The sequence below is a fragment of the Bos indicus genome, chromosome 26 (assembly GCF_029378745.1).
Source record: "Bos indicus isolate NIAB-ARS_2022 breed Sahiwal x Tharparkar chromosome 26, NIAB-ARS_B.indTharparkar_mat_pri_1.0, whole genome shotgun sequence".
NCBI lineage: Eukaryota > Metazoa > Chordata > Mammalia > Artiodactyla > Bovidae > Bos > Bos indicus.
The window spans coordinates 10,705,993-10,723,721 of NC_091785.1; the positions used below are offsets into that span (position 1 = coordinate 10,705,993).

The 17,729-nt window shown below is 43.8% G+C and overlaps 1 protein-coding gene across 1 annotated transcript; it reads right to left on the reverse strand.

Moving 5' to 3' along the window:
• ACTA2 (actin alpha 2, smooth muscle) lies at positions 1-17,422 on the reverse strand. Its single transcript, XM_019988723.2, has 9 exons — positions 17,282-17,422; positions 13,830-13,984; positions 12,344-12,472; positions 9,273-9,383; positions 6,887-6,971; positions 6,350-6,511; positions 4,367-4,558; positions 2,910-3,091; positions 1-293 (listed from the first exon to the last, which is right to left on the reverse strand). Exons 2-9 carry the CDS (start codon positions 13,956-13,958, stop codon positions 150-152), a joined length of 1,134 nt encoding a protein of 377 aa, XP_019844282.2. The 5' UTR covers positions 13,959-13,984; positions 17,282-17,422; the 3' UTR covers positions 1-149.
• Positions 17,423-17,729: the final 307 nt, after the last annotated feature.

The window sequence follows — 17,729 nt, forward strand, 5'->3', positions numbered from 1 at the left end:
TTACAGGTACCATATCTCAGATTTATTAAAAAACACATAGGTAACGAGTCAGAGCTTGGGCTAGGAATGATTTGAAAAAGAATTGAAGGCATTATTCCACAGAACATTCACAGTGTGTACTAGAGACAGACAAGAGAGCAGGGAGTGTCTTAGAAACATTTGCGGTGGACGATGGATGGCCCGGCTTCGTCGTACTCCTGTTTGCTGATCCACATCTGCTGGAAGGTGGACAAAGAGGCCAGGATGGAGCCACCAATCCAGACAGAGTACTTGCGCTCGGGAGGGGCGATGATCTGTTGGTCAGGATGAGAAAGGACCATTAGTGCACTAGAAGGGGAACTGGGGTTTCCAGCATGGTCAGGATTTGTGGCCCCGGCTGAACTTTCATGGGCCTTGGGGACAGTCTTGGCTGTTAGATGCTGAAACTGGACCCTAACCCATGGGGTGTGAATAGTTGTGGATTTATAGATTCTTCAATCAGCACCTTTGATTTCCCGGCTTCCTTTTATACCAGGGGTCACTAACCCTCGGGATCTAATGCCTGATGATCTGAGGCGGAGCTGATGTAACAACACCAGAAATAAAGCGCACAATAAATGCACTTGAATCATCCCGAAACCATCCCCTAACCCCCAGTCCGTGGAAAAAATCGTCTTCCACAAAACCAGTCTCTGATGCCAAAAAGGTTGGGGACTGCTGTTAAACAATCTACTCCAAAACTTCTGACACTTCAGCTTCATTCAGCCTCAGTTCAGTTCAGTTCAGTCGCTCAGTCGTGTCCGACTCTTTGCAACCCATGAATCGCAGCACGCCAGGCCTCCCTGTCCATCACCAACTCCTGGAGTTCACTCAAACTCATGCCCATCGAGTCGGTGATGCCTACTATCAGGCAAATGGAAAGCTGGCCCCCAATTCTGCATAACCTCCACTTAAGCCCTGACATTGTCCCTGATTCCTATCAGCTGTTCTTCAGAGCTCAGCACAACACATACGCTCTGTGGACACAAACACCAGCAACTTCCAGGGGAACTTTTAACGGTGTCAGAATTTCTGGCCATATAAAAACTTACTGTAAGACCTGATTAAGTCTACCAAGAGGCACTGTTTAACACTGAGGGATCCATTGCTGGTGGGATGAAGATTCCCCTGGGATAGGTCTCAGCTAAGCTTGCACTGGCTGGCCCTACCTGCATGAACCGGCCTGGCACGCAAGGACATGCTGACGTTTCTTAAATCAATGAATGGTTTAGGCCCAAAGAGCAGTGATTCAGAACAAGGGTACATCTACCTTGATCTCTGCTCTCTGGTTCTAAATATAGCTAGAGTTGAGTAAGTCTAAATTCCACATCAGACTTGGATACTTAGGTAGAAATAAATATTGACCAATAGATAAGATATTTCTGAAACTGTGGTGAAAGGGTTTAATTTCTCTTTATTCCTTGAGCTCTGGTTGAACATTTATTTTTAATGCAAGGGGCTGATATTTACTGAGAACTTACTATCTGCCAAGCACTTTGCCCAGCATTTTACATGTACTATCTCATTTAATCTTCATAACCACCTTGAAGAATAAGGACGGAATCTGTCCCGTATTCTAATGAGGAAACAAACTGAGCGAGGTTTAAGTAATTCACCTTGGTCACACCGATTGGTACAAGTAAGACCCAATATGCAAACCAGGACCTCTCCCAGGTGTTTTTCTTTCTGTTTTGTTTTAGAAATAACCTTTCAGTTTTAGATACTTTTAGATTTACATACGAGTGGTACAGACAGTACAGAATCCCCACAGACCACCCCCCAACCCCATTCAGTTTCAATTTCCCATAATGTCACCACCTTACTGTCCCCGGTTTTCAATGGTTTGCTCTCACCACACTGGAGCTCAAAATTCTACACTCATTTCTATTCAAGACTCCAAGGCTGGAAAACTAGAAACTACCCAACTCTGGCTGGGTGTCTATCATCCGAGGAACACAAATCCTCAGAAAACAGGCTCTCTCCTCTCACCCCACAGTCCCTCCTCGCCTGTAATGTGGAGAGAGAGTGTGCTTCAGTCTAGCACACCCTGTTATGTTAGCTGCAGACTCTTTCCTTAAAAAAAGAGACGGGAGCGCAAATAACAGAGAACTTGTCTGAATAGCTCTCGTGCGTGTGAACTGCACCCCGAGTGCCCTTTCTCCCGCTCCCTGGGACATGGATCAGAGGGTCCCAGACTGGCCTCCTGATTTCAGAGTAACAGTAGCCTTTGCGAAGTCACCGGCCACATGTTAGCTTGCCTCCAAAGAATGATAGCCTTTTAATCTGAGTTCCTCTGACTGACTCAAAACGCACACAGTGTAAGGGTCCTGCTGGCTCAGGGAGTGAGTTTGGCCATCCTGGGGTCATGCTGCAGTTTGGAGCACTCATTTCAAAAGGTGCATCAGAAAGAGAGATGAAGATAAAGCTCCAATTCCTGGCTGCCGAGATGGAATCACATTTAGTACTGAAAGAGGAGTATACTACTCAATCTACAGGATTTATACCTGTTTAGAAAGGTCTGGCTCACCTGTAATGTTTATAATGTTCTATACATGAGATGCACCACTTTCATGATGAGGAAAAACAACGTATTGTGTATTTCAATGAGATATGGGCACATGAGTGGCTCTATTGACCTTTTCCTGCATCCGCTGAAAGTAGCCGACTGACATGGCTAAGTATTGATTAAACTTTGTACAAGATAATTCAACTCCTCTATGAATGGAACTGACTTAGACCCTTTAAAGGATGATACTTGAGGACTTTTACCCACCGCCTAGCTCTAAGACCCATAGTGTATGCAACCAAGATGCAGCCTCTGCAGAATCCCTCACTTCTGGTTATAAGCTTGGCATTGCCAGCAGCTATAAGGGTCTGTCACAGAGCTTTACCTTGATCTTCATGGTGCTGGGGGCCAGGGCCGTGATCTCCTTCTGCATGCGGTCAGCAATGCCGGGGTACATGGTGGTACCCCCGGAGAGGACGTTGTTAGCATAGAGGTCCTTCCTGATATCAATATCACACTTCATGATGCTGTTGTACGTGGTCTCGTGGATGCCAGCAGACTCCATCCCTGGAAAAGAGACACAGGTTGTGGTCCTTGGGTGATAAAGAAAACCCAGGCTGACATGGAAGATGGTATGAGCAACTGGATGATCTTACACTAGACCACAGCTTGGCAGGCACAATGCTCTAGCTGCCACCATCTCAGGACTGAAAGACGCTTGAAATGTCCCAGGTCCTCCTACCATTTGTCTAGGGAGGAAGCCCTGCTTCGGCATCTCTGGAAGGGTGAGAGGCTACAGTATCACAGTCCTCAGTCTTAATAGACTCTATACTATAAATGATTCAAATATAAAGCAAAGCCTTCAAATTCCCAAAGCCTTGAGAAGGTCCCAGGCTGAGCTAATGCCACAGCTGTTGTTCAGAACTCCTAAATCTCTCCTTGACTGCTGTCATGTTCTCACCCCTCAAAGCTAAATGGTGCTGGAACATTCGAAATAGGTTTCATTTTATTTGGACAAAGACTCATTTTTCTTCAACCTCGATATTTTTTTGTCTGAGTTTCTTGTTAATTTCTGACATGGGTCTTTTGAAAAGAACCTCCAGATGGCTCTTCATCTTTTACAGTTTTATGATGTACTACTAATCATGCTTAGTAATGGATTACTGCCAATATGAGTTTGGGTAAACTCCGGGAGTTGGTGATGGACAGGGAGGCCTGGCGTGCTGCGGTCCATGGGGTTGCACGGAGTCAGACACGACTGAGCGACTGAACTGAACTGAACATCCAATCAGCATGGAGTGCACTTAGTGCCCCCGCCCCCACACATCTCATTTTAAAGATGAGGACACTTTTTACAAATGAAGACATTTTACAGATGAGGCTCCAGGAGGCAACATTATGAAAGGAGAACTAAGATTCACACCCAGGCTCACCTCTCTATAAACAACTATGCGAACCTGTCTCCCAAGGTCAATGCCAATGTAGGAACGGACATCTCCAATTTTCTTTTCCCCTGTTATTTCCAGACTCAGCATTCAACCCATCCTTCCGGTGGCTCCGCTGTCTCCTAAGCATGGACAGTATCTGATTCTTTCACCATAAACCATGCACCAAGAATGCTTCAGCTAGACTACAACCTAAACAATGTTTTCTTAAAAAGAAAACTCCTTTCATGGCTTCTTTATGTCTTCTCACTTTAAAAACGTGACATTCTTTCCCTTGCCCTGGCTCAGAGGTGCCCTTTTGGCCCCTGTCACATGTGGCCACACGCAGAAGGGAGCTGGGGGCTGAGACCGGCTGGTGGAAGGAGGGGAGGGTGCTCTTCCCGGGTGTGCTGCCTACCGATGAACGAGGGCTGGAACAGGGTCTCAGGGCAGCGGAAACGCTCATTCCCGATGGTGATCACCTGCCCATCAGGCAGCTCATAGCTCTTCTCGAGGGAGGAGGAGGATGCGGCAGTGGCCATCTCATTCTCAAAGTCCAGGGCTACGTAGCACAGTTTCTCCTTGATGTCCCGGACAATCTCACGCTCAGCTGTCAATGAGACACAAACATGGTGGCCAACCTTGAGATTTGCACAGGTGGTAAAAATCCACCTGCCCTACAGTACTTACAATACAGGTTTCTCCCTGAAAGTGTATATTCTATTCTGCAACCCCAAATCCATGAGGACAATTAAATTATAGGTCCATTAGGGAACCACTTCTGTTCCCAGCAAAGTGCTTCCCACAGAGAAACTTCTAAGCAGATAATGTCCAGACAGTGCATGGTAGAATGAAAATGAGCTGGCTAGCGACAGACAAAGCGCAGGAATCCTTTTGGACGTTAACTTTTTTGCATGATTAATTAATGACTCTGTTATATGTTATATATATCATATATAACATATATATATATATGTTATATGTTATATCTGTTATATAACAGTTTGTTATATTGGATTTTCAGTTGACCAGGAAGATTCATGCCGAAACAGTCCCTTAGAAGCACCTACAGTTTTAAAAAGCTCTGAAGACCCATGTTGTCTGACCTGGGTGGATCCCAACTCAAGTCCTTGGAAAACTCATCACCTTCCAGAAAGAGGCTCAGGACCAGTCCCGGTAGAGAAGGTCCCAGTGGTGCATGGAAGAAGTGGGTGGGCAGACCCTTTTCTGACTCCTGTCCTCTGAAGTTCTAAACTATTGGTTTTACCCAGGCCCCTGGGAACTTTTTGGAGGCTTCTTGGAATTCCTCAGAGAGGGCAGAGAAGGGTCAGAATTCATTCAACTCTCTATTCCAGAAGGAGATTTTTAAATTGTCAGGGCTCAAGTCTGGAGTCTAGGATAAGTCTTGGGCATGTCCAAAAACCTGAACATTTGGACAAGAGCAAATTGGCCAGGGAAGGGCAGGCAGCCAGGGTCAAGGGCGCTGAGGTCGTCCTGATGTCTCTAGGACTCTCTGCCTCTGCCTCTTATAGAGAGAGACCAAGGGTACCAGTTTAGTCGGAAGACAAACATGTCATTGCCTGCTGGGTTGGTATTACTAATCCCTAACAAGTAAGTATCTCATGCTTCCTCAGGACCAGGAATTCCATGATCACATTTACTACTCCCAACATCCTTGGTGAGAAAGTAAATGATTACTCCCATTTTACAGACAGCCTGTGGCTTAGTGGACTTGGGCATCTTGTCCCAGGTCACACAGTTAGTGAGCAGCAGAACTGGGACCCAAGCCCTGTCAAGATGTTTCCAAAGACTGCTAATCACCATGCCATACTATTTTCAGGCTCTTTTCATATTAATTTTTTTGGAGTATAGTTGCTTTACAATGTTGTATTAGTTTCTACTGCACAGCAAAGTGATTCAGCTATACATACACATATAATGTGCTCTTTCTCTCTGGATTCCTTCCTATTCAGGTCACGGTGGAGTATCAAGTAGAGTTCCCTTTGCTATACAGTAGGTTCTCACTAGCTATCTACTTTCCACATAGTATCAGGAGTGTATATATGTCGATCTCCATCTCCCAATTCCTCCCCTATTTTCAGTCTCTATGTGTGAATGGAAGGGATTAAAAATGTTCAAATAATGCAACTCTGACAAGCTCATAATACCTGATGGTTAAAACTATTCTTCTCAAGGAAATGGTGTAATCATTTTGTGGTAAGGAAATGGCGCAATCCTTTTGTGGTTACACATAGCAAAATAGTCAGAGCTTTGCCCTGAGCATTAAAGTCAGGTCTCGCTGTCTGCAAGGCTCCCTCCCACTGTTTTCTCAGATAGTCACCAGGTGAGGGAAGAACACCCCGCCCCAATGACCCCTCCCTTTATGTCCCTCAGGCCTCACCGGTGGTCACGAAGGAATAGCCTCGCTCGGTCAGGATCTTCATGAGGTAGTCGGTGAGATCTCGGCCAGCCAGGTCCAGACGCATGATGGCGTGGGGCAGGGCGTAGCCCTCATAGATGGGCACGTTGTGGGTGACACCATCTCCAGAGTCCAGCACAATGCCTGGGGGACAGTTGTGCACGACAAGTCACCAGGGGAGCTGGTGTATGGTCACTTACTGGTCTAGTAGAAGGGGAATTTCTAACCCTTTTATTTGAAAGGAAGGAAGGCATCTGATAGGAAAAGAGAGCTGAGGCAGGGCTAGGTAAAGAAAAGAAAGAGACAAAAAAACAGGAAGAGGGAAACAATAGAAGTCCTCCTGGAAATACAAGTTAAAGGGCTTATTTTCAAAGGTGAGAAGAAGCCCTCAAGGGGTGGGAATTAACTCTGTCAATTCTAAATACCCCCAGTCCATCACAACACACATGTTTATAAACCATTCGATCCTGTAACTGATGGTGTACTCAACCAGGGCCTTCACCCGGCCCAGCCACCTACCAGTTGTGCGTCCAGAGGCATAGAGGGACAGCACCGCCTGAATAGCCACATACATGGCTGGGACATTGAAAGTCTCAAACATAATCTGCAAAGCAAGCCAAAGAGATGAGTTAATGATGCTGCCAGTATCATCAAGCAGGCACAAGAGAGCATCTTGTTGATGACTGCAGATGGGCCCACCTGGTTCTGGGCAGAGGAAACTAAAGTAAAGGAGGGTCAGAGAAGCCTTGGTTACTGGTCGAGGAGAAAGGAAGGTGTAAATGGAGAGACCACCGTACCGGTGACCTGGTGTCATGGCGGGTGGAAGGGACAGTGTGCACACATGACCAGCCAGGTATTAGGAGGGTCTAGTTTCTGGTCCTGGCCCTGACTTGAACGTGACCTGGAGAATTCACCAAACTAACAACTGACTAATGTGGGCGGCCTGTGGGATCTTTGTTCCCCAACCAGGGATCGAACCCAGGCCCTGAACAGTGAAAGCACAGAGCCTAAACCACTGAAGCTCAGACTGGTTGAGATGAACCCCATTCTGTGATCTGTCTGAGATTCCATTTAATCTGTTCAACTTTTTTCTGTAGTTGCTGTGTCAATGTCAGCCCTAGAGTCTGAGGCCATTCTAGCTGCAGTGAAGGAGTCCTGATTGCTGGAAGAAAGAACTGCCTGCTGGTAACAGAGAACCAGATATGAATGTTGATGTGGTGGTTCATGCCGTCCAGAGCATAGTTAGCACCAGAGCCCCTCCAGGTCATGTGTTGGAAATGTGTGCCCATGGAGAGGCCCATAGGCCTCCATCTCTCCATCTGCAAAACCCTCTCTGGTCTATTAACCAGAGTAAACATCTAGCATAGTTTGCTGCTGCAGCTGCTGCTGCTGCTAAGTTGCTTCAGTAGTGTCCGACTCTGTGCCCCACAGATGGCAGCCCACCAGGCTCCCCCATCCCTGGGATTCTCCAGGCAAGAACACTGGAGTGGGTTGCTATTTCCTTCTCCAAGGCATGAAAGTGAAAAGTGAAAGTGAAGTCGCTCGGTCGTGTCTGACTCTTAGTGACCCCATGGACTGCAGCCTACCAGGCTCCTCCATCCATGGGATTTTCCAGGCAAGAGCACTGGAGTGGGTTGCCATTGCCTTCTCTGAGCATAGTTTGTTAGACGGCCATAATTCCCAACTATTCGTTTTTACCATTCACTGGGAAAAAAGCTCCCTTAAGAAACAGCATCTCTTGCGTCATGAGTCCTTTCCAGACACACAGATGTTCCCCTGCAGAAAACAGCTGCTAGTGTGTTGATGAGGCATCCAGAGCTCTTCCAAGAAAAAGGCTTTGCAGTGTTTATGTTTATTATTCTCTGAGGTCAAAAGATTGTGGGCCAAATCCAAGCTCTGACACTTCTAACTGTGTGACCTTGGGACCATCACCTAATGTACTGAAGTCTCAAATTCTTCATTTATATTGGTCGTGGTTTAGTTGCTAAGTCTGACTCTTACAACCCTATGGAGTATATAGCCCACCAGGCTCCTTTGTCCATGGGATTTTCCAGGCAAGAATACTGGAGAGGGTTACTATTTCCTTCTCCAGGGGATCTTCCTGACCCAGGAATAGAACTTGGGTCTCCTGAATTGCAGGCAAGATTCTTTACTGACTAAGCCACCAGGGAAGCCTTCATTTATATTATTAGGATAATAATAGCTCATGCTTTAAGTTAAGATTTAAAGAGACAATCTGTATAAAATGCTTAGCCTAGTGCTTAACCATAACAAGCATGAAGTTGACACTAGGTGTATTTATTAAGCAGCTCATCCAAACTGGAAACTTTGTCTGGATGATGGAATAGATAGTCTCCTGTTCCAAAATCTCTGAGCTTCAGAAAGTCACAATAAAGATAATAATAAATACCTGTTTAGTGTTTATCATACCAGGTACCATGAAACACATTTAGCATTTGTCTCATTAATCTTCAAATCGTTTGAAAAATAATAGTACTAATATTATTCTCAGCATATGGACAAGGAAACTGAGTCTATGAAAATTAAGTGGATATTTTAAAGTCACACAGCTGATAAGTGACGTATCGAATCTTCAAACTGGGATCTGACTCTAGGAGCAAAATTCTCCATTGTATGTTATCCTGCACTTTGAAATGACTTCTCCTTAGAAGCTTTAAACCTAAACATGTGGCCTTTTCAGTTAAATCTGGAGTTTCCTATTGCTCTTGGAGCCAAGGGGCCATTCCTGCAGTAAGGATCTCTGATGCCAGTGGCCTTGGGAATCCAGGAAAGTTGTCAGCCTTCGAGTGGACTGTTGGGTGGGCCTTTTATCTGCTATTCTGTACAACCCCCTTCAAGGACGTCCTCCAAGCCCCAAAGTGCTGGGTCCTAGAGTGGTATTTACCTGGGTCATTTTCTCCCGATTGGCCTTGGGGTTCAGGGGCGCCTCGGTGAGAAGGGTTGGATGCTCTTCAGGGGCAACACGAAGCTCGTTGTAGAAAGAGTGGTGCCAGATCTAGGGGACCAAGGAGAAGCACAGCAATGAGGCGCAGCAGAGGCACGACACCCCTCGAAAAGGGGCCAGAAGGAGCAGGTGAAACCAGGTCCAAACACAAGGGCTCATTACGTGCCTGCGTTTTTACAGGTGCAGAGACTCAAGCTTAGAGACTACAAGGAACTTCCCTGAGAATTCACACCCAGTAAGTGAATGAGCAAAAACCCAAGCCCAGGTCTACGAGGCAGGAAAGGGTGGTGGTTAGGGACATAGGCTCTGGAGTGAAACCTGGTTCAAATCCCGGCTTAAGCACTTCTTGGTTATATGAGTGTAGGCAAATTTTAACCCTTCCCTGCAACAATCTCTTCATGGGGAATATAAAAATGATTCATGTCTTTGTGAGACTAAAATCAGGGAACCCTGGAATTAATATTTAGCCCAGTGCCTGGCCCAGAGCAAATGCTGCCATTATTCAACTATATCTTCTTTACCCACTGGTGCTCACTGAGTCGTGTCCAACCCTTTGCAAGCCCATGGACTGTAGCCCACCAGGCTCCTCTAGCCACAGGATTTTCCTGGCAAGAATACTGGAGTGGGTTTCCATTTCCTCCTCCAGGGGACCTGCCTGAGCCAGGGATCAAACCCATGTCTCTCGTGTCTCCTGCATTGCAAGCAGAAGCTTTACTGCTGAGCCACCAGGGAAGCCCCCACTTTAATTAATATTCATGGGCAGGTGACTTAGTGTAGCAAGTAAAAGAACAAATGAATGAATATATGAATGGATGAATGAAGCAGGTCTGAAAACCTAATGGTTATTTTTAATATTTAAGGGCATTTTTCCACCCCTCCATTCCTCTTTTTGCTCCCCAGGGTTGAAAGACGCCTACCCTGGTTGGCACACACTGGACCTTTCATTCATGGACAGACCTTGGCCTTCAGGTGTTTCCCCAAAAAGCCAGTGCCTGTTTCTAGCACGATGTACTTTGAATATGCTTGTGTTTGCTTCATGGTTAAGCATGCGCTTTATTTTTATTTTTTGAGCTGTTTCTTTTTGTAATTTAATTTTTATTTTATATTGGAGTATAGTCAATTTACAATATTGTATTAGTTTCAGGTGTACCGATAAGTGATTCAGTTATACTGAAAAGTCTTTTTCAAATTCTCTTCCCATATAGATTATTGTAGAATATTGAGTAGAGTTCTCTGTAAGCATCCTTTTTAACCCTGGATGCCATAAAAAACAAACTGTTGTGAAAAGAGTTCAGGTGATTAATTATTTTTAAAAGCCCCCAAATTCTCCAGTAGTGCCTGAAATATTAAATTCATTCAGAATTGAAACAAAATAAAAACAAGAACTGCTAGTGAAAGTTTGTACATTAACAAAAGCTAGATTGACTTTAAAGATTCTTTATCTTGTTGCAGTTTCTTTGGTTTTGAATTTGCGGTTTCTAGAAAGGAAATGAGACTCCTGAAAGTTCTACTCCTTTGATGGAGTAAAAGCAACACAGTGCTCAAGAAATTAAAAAAAAAAAAAAAGAAATGCTGCCAATCTCATTGAATACCGTGGATACTCTGAAACATCGTTAGAAACCAACCAATCTCTCTCTCTCCCCACTCTGTCTCTCTTCTCTCTCTCTCTCCAGAAGACACTTTACATTTTAGAAATGACAGTATGCTTCATTTGTTTTTGTCCATGTGAATCCCTTCTGTGATGCTGCCAGCTGCATGGAGAAAGTCTTAAAAGAGAATTTTCTCATCGCTATTCTTATCTCCTCCTCAGTGTCTCCTGCAGTCTCACCCAAATCCAGACTCTTAGACTCAGCAAACCTAATGAAACACATTCTTTTGTACAGCAGCAGAGGTTTCAGCATTACCACTGATAAATTCTAGCAACATTATTTTCTTTTAAAGACTATTCTCATTTAAAATCGTGAGAGACAGTATGTGTGTGTATCTGTGTGTGTGGAGCTGACAGATATATAAAAGTCCAGATTTTCTGGTTCTAACATATTTGCCGCATTTAAAAATTTAAGTCACTTTCTCATTATTTCTTCTGCTTTTTCTTTGATCACTTTGTTTCCATGATGCTTAAGAGCAAACATCAAAATCCTCGGATTTAACTCTTCTCATTAGCTCTTCTATATGGGTCTGGGAGAGAAAGACTTCACTTAATGCCACTCAGGGAGATATTTTTTGAACTGTTTATTTAAAAATTTGTGTTGGTTGCTTGTGCTTCAATATGTTGAGGGACATTTTAAGAATGTACAAAATCTACAATGTCACAGCCCCTTTTCTACAGAGAAAACTAAAAGCAAAAAAAAAAAAAAAGAAGAACAACTAGTTTTTTTTTTAATGTTCAGGGTAAATTAATGAAAAACTTTCAGGAGTGGGTGGGTGAAGGCTCTTCCCAGCTCTTCCATCCCTTGTTATCCTGTTTGAAGCCCATACAGTGCTTGTCCTTGGAGGGCAAGCCAGTTGTCTGAGCAATAGATTATAATTCCCACCACTGTCAAAGGACTACTGTTCTCATTTTTAGAGCTAGCTCCCCCTGTGCCACGCTTAGTCGCTCAGTTGTGTCCGACTCTCTTCAACCCCATGGACTGCAGCCCACCAGGCTCCTCTGTCCGTGAGATTCTCCAGGCAAGAATACTGGAGTGGGTTGCCATTTCCTCCTCCAGGGGATCTTCCCCACCCAGGGATCGAACCCATATCTCTTGCATCTCCTGCACTGGCAGGCAGATTATTCACCACGAGCACCACCTGGGAAGCCCATCTGCCTCTAATTGGTTTCTAAACCCTCGTAGTCAAGGAATTTGCTTTTTAAAATAAAGTTCAGAATTTTAAAAATTCAGTTAGTAATAATCTAGAAGGATCACCACAAGTAAAAGCACAGCCAGGCAAAGTGAGCCTGTTCTTTTCCCCAGCAGTAGCCAGACGTTTGAGATCCGGGCCACAGGAACTAGCCATGCCTCTCCCAGTACCTTTTCCATGTCGTCCCAGTTGGTGATGATGCCGTGCTCTATTGGGTACTTCAGGGTCAGGATTCCTCTTTTGCTTTGTGCTTCATCACCCACGTAGCTGTCTTTCTGTCCCATTCCCACCATCACTCCCTAAAAAGTTCAACACATTCCAAGTCAGCCTCTCTCAGAACTTGTGAACTGATTACTCTCCAAACACAAAGGGTTAAATCATTGCAATGAAAGTCCTTCCAGTACCAGCAACGACCCGCTGATCCTATAGTCACTGAGCTCTTAGGAAACATCCCTTAGATGATTTGAAACAGGCCTGAACAGGCCTACAAATAGCAGAGAACCCTGAGGGTAAGGCGACTTTGTTATTTATCTTCTGTGTTCCTTCATGAGCTCTCTTAGGGCAAAGATTGTATCTGTCTTGTTTGCCACTAAGACAAATTGCCTGGCGTGTATCTGCCACTCAATCATTATTTGTTGAATGGATATACAAAATTTTACACATTAGTTAAATGGCATTTTGCCTCTCATGAATCCTTTAAACTGTACGTTTCGAACTGTCACCTACTCAAGAGTATATCTAATCATTATAAGCAAAAGCATTATTTCTACAAATGACCACTCAGTACTTGGTTTCTAATAGATAAAATCATACTGATCAATATTACCCTATCTGCCTAAACTAGTGGGATGTATTTTTTTAGTCATTAATATGAATCTTTAGGAAAAAAAGAATCCTCATGACTAAAATTTAAAATTGCATTGGAGTGACAGAATTGCAAAACAGGTGGGGCTCCTATAGTTCCTTAAGAAGTGATTTTTGCAAAATATCTTGGTTGTAAAAGTTCAACAAAGAGACAGAGTTCTTTCCCTGGGGAAGGCTTCTATTATGTCTTCTTGTGAATTGATGCCAGATCAAAAGTCTAAATATCAATCAGATAGGCTCAATGTGCAAAATACATTTCTGATGTGAAAGGAGAATTTCTGGGATGAAGCTCTCACCTTTTACCCTGTGGCTGCCATCCATATTTTCTTTCTATATAATGTTGTGTAAAATTACCATATGTCTATCCACATGTATTTCGTTGACATCTAACAGATGTAAAATTACATTGGGTAACAACGCTTACTTTCATTTCACATTAGGTTCTTTGAGAATGAGCAACCTGACTTTTTACTGTAGCTTCTTTCCATAGAGTAGCTATGGAATACATCAAATCACTCATAGATATTTCTGATGCTGATGACCATGGTTACATTTAGACAAAAACGATTTATGAAAAAAAAAAAAAAAGTCTCCCACCAGGTAATCTGTCAACAATGTATATGAAATGGGCACTTATCTCTGGACCTCAGTCATCAGAGGTACATTTCTAACAAAGTTACATAATTTCTAGGCAGAGAGCAACAATCTATGAATATCCATGGACACAGAGACATAGAGGAACCAAATCTATATGGCTTTGTTTCTCTCTGCTTCAGAGAGAATTTTGCTCACCTGATGTCGAGGACGTCCCACGATAGATGGGAAAACAGCCCTGGGAGCATCATCCCCCGCAAAGCCGGCCTTACAGAGCCCAGAGCCATTGTCACACACCAAGGCGGTGCTGTCCTCCTCCTCGCACATCTCGGCTGGAGCTGCTTCACAGGGTCCTAAAGGGATCAGGGAGGAAGCCAACGCAGGGGTGATCCAGCAGTCTTGGAGCTTACCTGACCACTCCCACCTTCCAGCCGGAGTTAAGACTCCTCCTCTGTACTCCTAGAGCGCCCTCTGCTGATTCTTATCTAACACACCATTTATCTCAAAGCACGTTGATTAGACCGTAATCTTAAATTCAGACTTGTCCATTCATACAGGAGGTCTCCAGCACAGGAACATCACGTGTGCTATAAGCACTTTAAAGATTGACTAAGCAAGTGAAGGAATGAACCACTGCAGAACACAGATGGAATATTGGCCCACGAGATCTGATCTCACAGGGACAAGTCACCCGTCATTTGTTAATGAAGTACCTAGAATTTGCTGTCTGTATATACCCATACTCATATTTTTCTAGATATGCTATAAATTAAAATTTTTTTCCAAAAAAGTAGATTTTGAGGAATGAGCAGCATGTGAATTTTGGAAGTACTGAAACATTTCATGTAAAAAATGTTTAAAAGAATATTCTCTTTTGGATCCGGGGGACTTTAATTTTACACAAGGGTAAAATTAAAGCCCTGAGGAACCAATCAAAGTGTCTTAAGGAGGGGCTTAAAATTTTAGGGGTCACAGTCATTCCATTAATAAAAATCACTGCTAACCTCTAAGTCCAACTAGGCAGAGTGAGTCCAAAAAATTACATATCATGCAGTAGAATGTTCTATTGTCCTTAAGAAATATAAATAAAAGGATAAGTTATGGGTCATTCTTATGCAACACTAGGCTTGAGGTATGCGTTGTATGATCCCATTAAAATGTATTGTGATGCACTAGAAAAAAGATGAATCATATTTACCAAGATGTTGATGGGGGTTATTTTTGAAGTGGTGGATATTCTAGGTGTTTTACATGAAACCCTGGGTTCTGTGATATTTTCTAAATAGATCGAGCATATATTCTTTCAGTAAGAACACAGTATTTTAAATATCCCACGTTTAAGCTTGAATTGCATGACAAAATTTGGAAGGTTGGAGCAAAAGTAACAACTTAAAGATTTGGGAAATTGAAGGCTTATTAGAGAACATTTTCGTTTAATATCCTCATTTCTACAAATGAGAAAACTCAGGAGAAGTGATTTGCCAAAAAACATGAACCTCACCTTAGAGGACATAACTTAAAATCCAGGACACTTGCTATCATTGCCAACTGACAGACAAGGAAATCAAGACTCAAGGAGTTGAAGTGACTTGTCCAGATCTCAAAAGTGGTAAAGTTGGGACAGCAAAGATTATAGCATCCAATGATTATGGTCTTGGACTCTGGAGTCTCACTGCCTGGATTTGAGTGTGGGTTTCACCACTTAGAAGCTATGTGATTTAGTAAGTTATTTAATATCTCTGAATCAGTCTCTTTATCCATCTATGAAAGAACAATAATATCCATGTGTAGTGCATAGAATCTTATGGGGATTAGATATTTTAAAGTATTTAAAATAATTGATAGTGGCATATACATTATGAATTCTCAGTAAATACTATTTTTAAATTATCAATTTAAATTATAATTATTGTGTGATTATTATCATTATCCAGATCTTTTTATTTCTAGTCTTGGCTTCCTTTCCACACTACTTCCAGGCTTAGGACAGAGATCTTCAACTTGTAGATTCTACTTGTAAGAATAGAAAATGTAACTTATAAGTGGCTGACTCTTTCCTTTCCCACCCTTCCCTTCCCTTTCCAGGCACTGAATTGTGTTTGGCAGTCATGTGACTTGGCTTCCTTCCTAGCAGATCAAGAAGTAAGGAGAGAGGTGATAAATTTAAGGGAGATGAGGCAGAAGAAGCAGCCTGAGGCAAGTGTCAGAGGTGGCCAGCACCAGATCAGTACCCTCTCTGGATGTGCTAAGCAGACTTTCCAAACCAAAAGGAAGAGCTGAAAACAGGATAAAATATTCAGAATTAGGAGACTTTGAAAATGTGATGGTTTGAACACCAGGAATACACGTCTTTAGTAACCCTTTCCTTGGGCAAGAAAGGTTTGGGGGAGTGTCAGAATGCACTGCAGAAGAAATAGATTGAACCCTCAACATGCAGGGGAAAAAAACCCAAAATTTAGTAAATGTGCTTTTATTTGACAAAAAAAAAAAAAAATCTAGGAAGAATCTTAAAATCTCTAAACCAAGCACTGTCGTTAGAGAAATCTGTATGCCCCAGAAAGAAGCTGGCTGAATGGTTTACAACTCTTATCTAACCTGATGAGCAGCTGGGTTTGGAGCAAAGCATTTCCTAATTAGGTAAAACCCACTAGAATGTCTGCTCTTGGAACAGCACCCAGGTCAGGGGGGTTTGCTCCAACTGACTGGAGTGCATCTTGTGCCAAAAATGAGGAGCTAGTGGGAGGGGAACACTCCAGTTCCCAGCTCCACGGTCTTGAAACACAAACCATATTTAGTCATGAATCACAAAATGGAAGGAAAAATCTTAGCGTGAAAACCCCAGTCGCGGCCGGAGCTGCCAAACCCTGATTCACAGTGAAGATCAGCCTGGGGTGGCGAGGCTGGCTCCGTGGTCCCGCCTGGCTGAGAAATGCAAACCATCCCATAGGCTGAAATGCAAACAGCTGTCAGTTGCACGCCAGCTCCCTCCCTCTTTATTCACCAAGATTCAGCTGAGTTCCTGCTATGCTCTGCTGCAAACCAACCAAGGGAGACGCATATACCCTGAACTGCAAGCTCACAGTTACACTCAAGAGACTTTCCCATAGAAGATACCACCAATGAGAGCCAGAGGAACCCAGATGCAAATACACAAAGAGCCAATATCAAAGGCTAGGCAGCTAACTTCTGTTCAGTTCTAAACTCCACTGTCAAGACACCACAGTTGCACCCAAAGTACAGTCCAGTGAAAAATCCCCATACCAAATCTGAACCACAAGCAGATACTGGAGTTTCCAGTGTCTAAATATACATCGTTATGTAGCTGACTGCAGACAGCTAGACTGCACCTCTGAAATGCACTGCAAGACCGGGGCTGCTGGTTTAATATAAACAAATTTTGCAGGTGACACTCATAGATTTCATTCCATCTTCCTCACCCCTTCCTCCCTCACACAGGCTGCATCTTAGCTTTGTTTTTGAGGTTAGATAATTATAGCTAAAGGCTACAATCGTGTTAGTAGTACAATCCTCATTCAAACATTTCTGAGCGTGTGAGTCTGGCTAAAATCTCCATAGATGACATCTGATTATACTGGGAAATGTCAGAGCTGCTGGAATCTAAGTCACATCTCTGGGCCGGTGCCACTTACCCTGAAAGTTCTCGGCTGGGCTTCTCCGCTCTGGGTGGTGTTCTGGAAAGCTGAAGGCTGGAGGGTTATATAGCCCCTTGGCCTGTTCCCCTCCCACTGGCTTCCCAAACAAGGAACAAAGACGGACTCAAGCCCTCTGTGGAGTCTAACACAACCATATAGGGACCTCAGCACAAAACTCTCTAATCTGGGTGGCCGGAGGCCTGGGTCTTTTCCACCGCATTCCACTGCTCTGCTCATGAAACGGGAGGCAGCTCAGCTGCCTGTGGGAGATAAACACCCCCAGCCTCCAGAACAACTGCTGAAATGCCCAGAGATACAGAGCGAGCCTCAGGGGGCATAGGCAGGCACGGTTCACACATTGCTCAGGAGATGCCAACCAGCTGTCAGGCTAGTGTTTCATTTCGGGGCATTTCCTCATGAACTGAGCACAGAAAGCAGCAGCCTC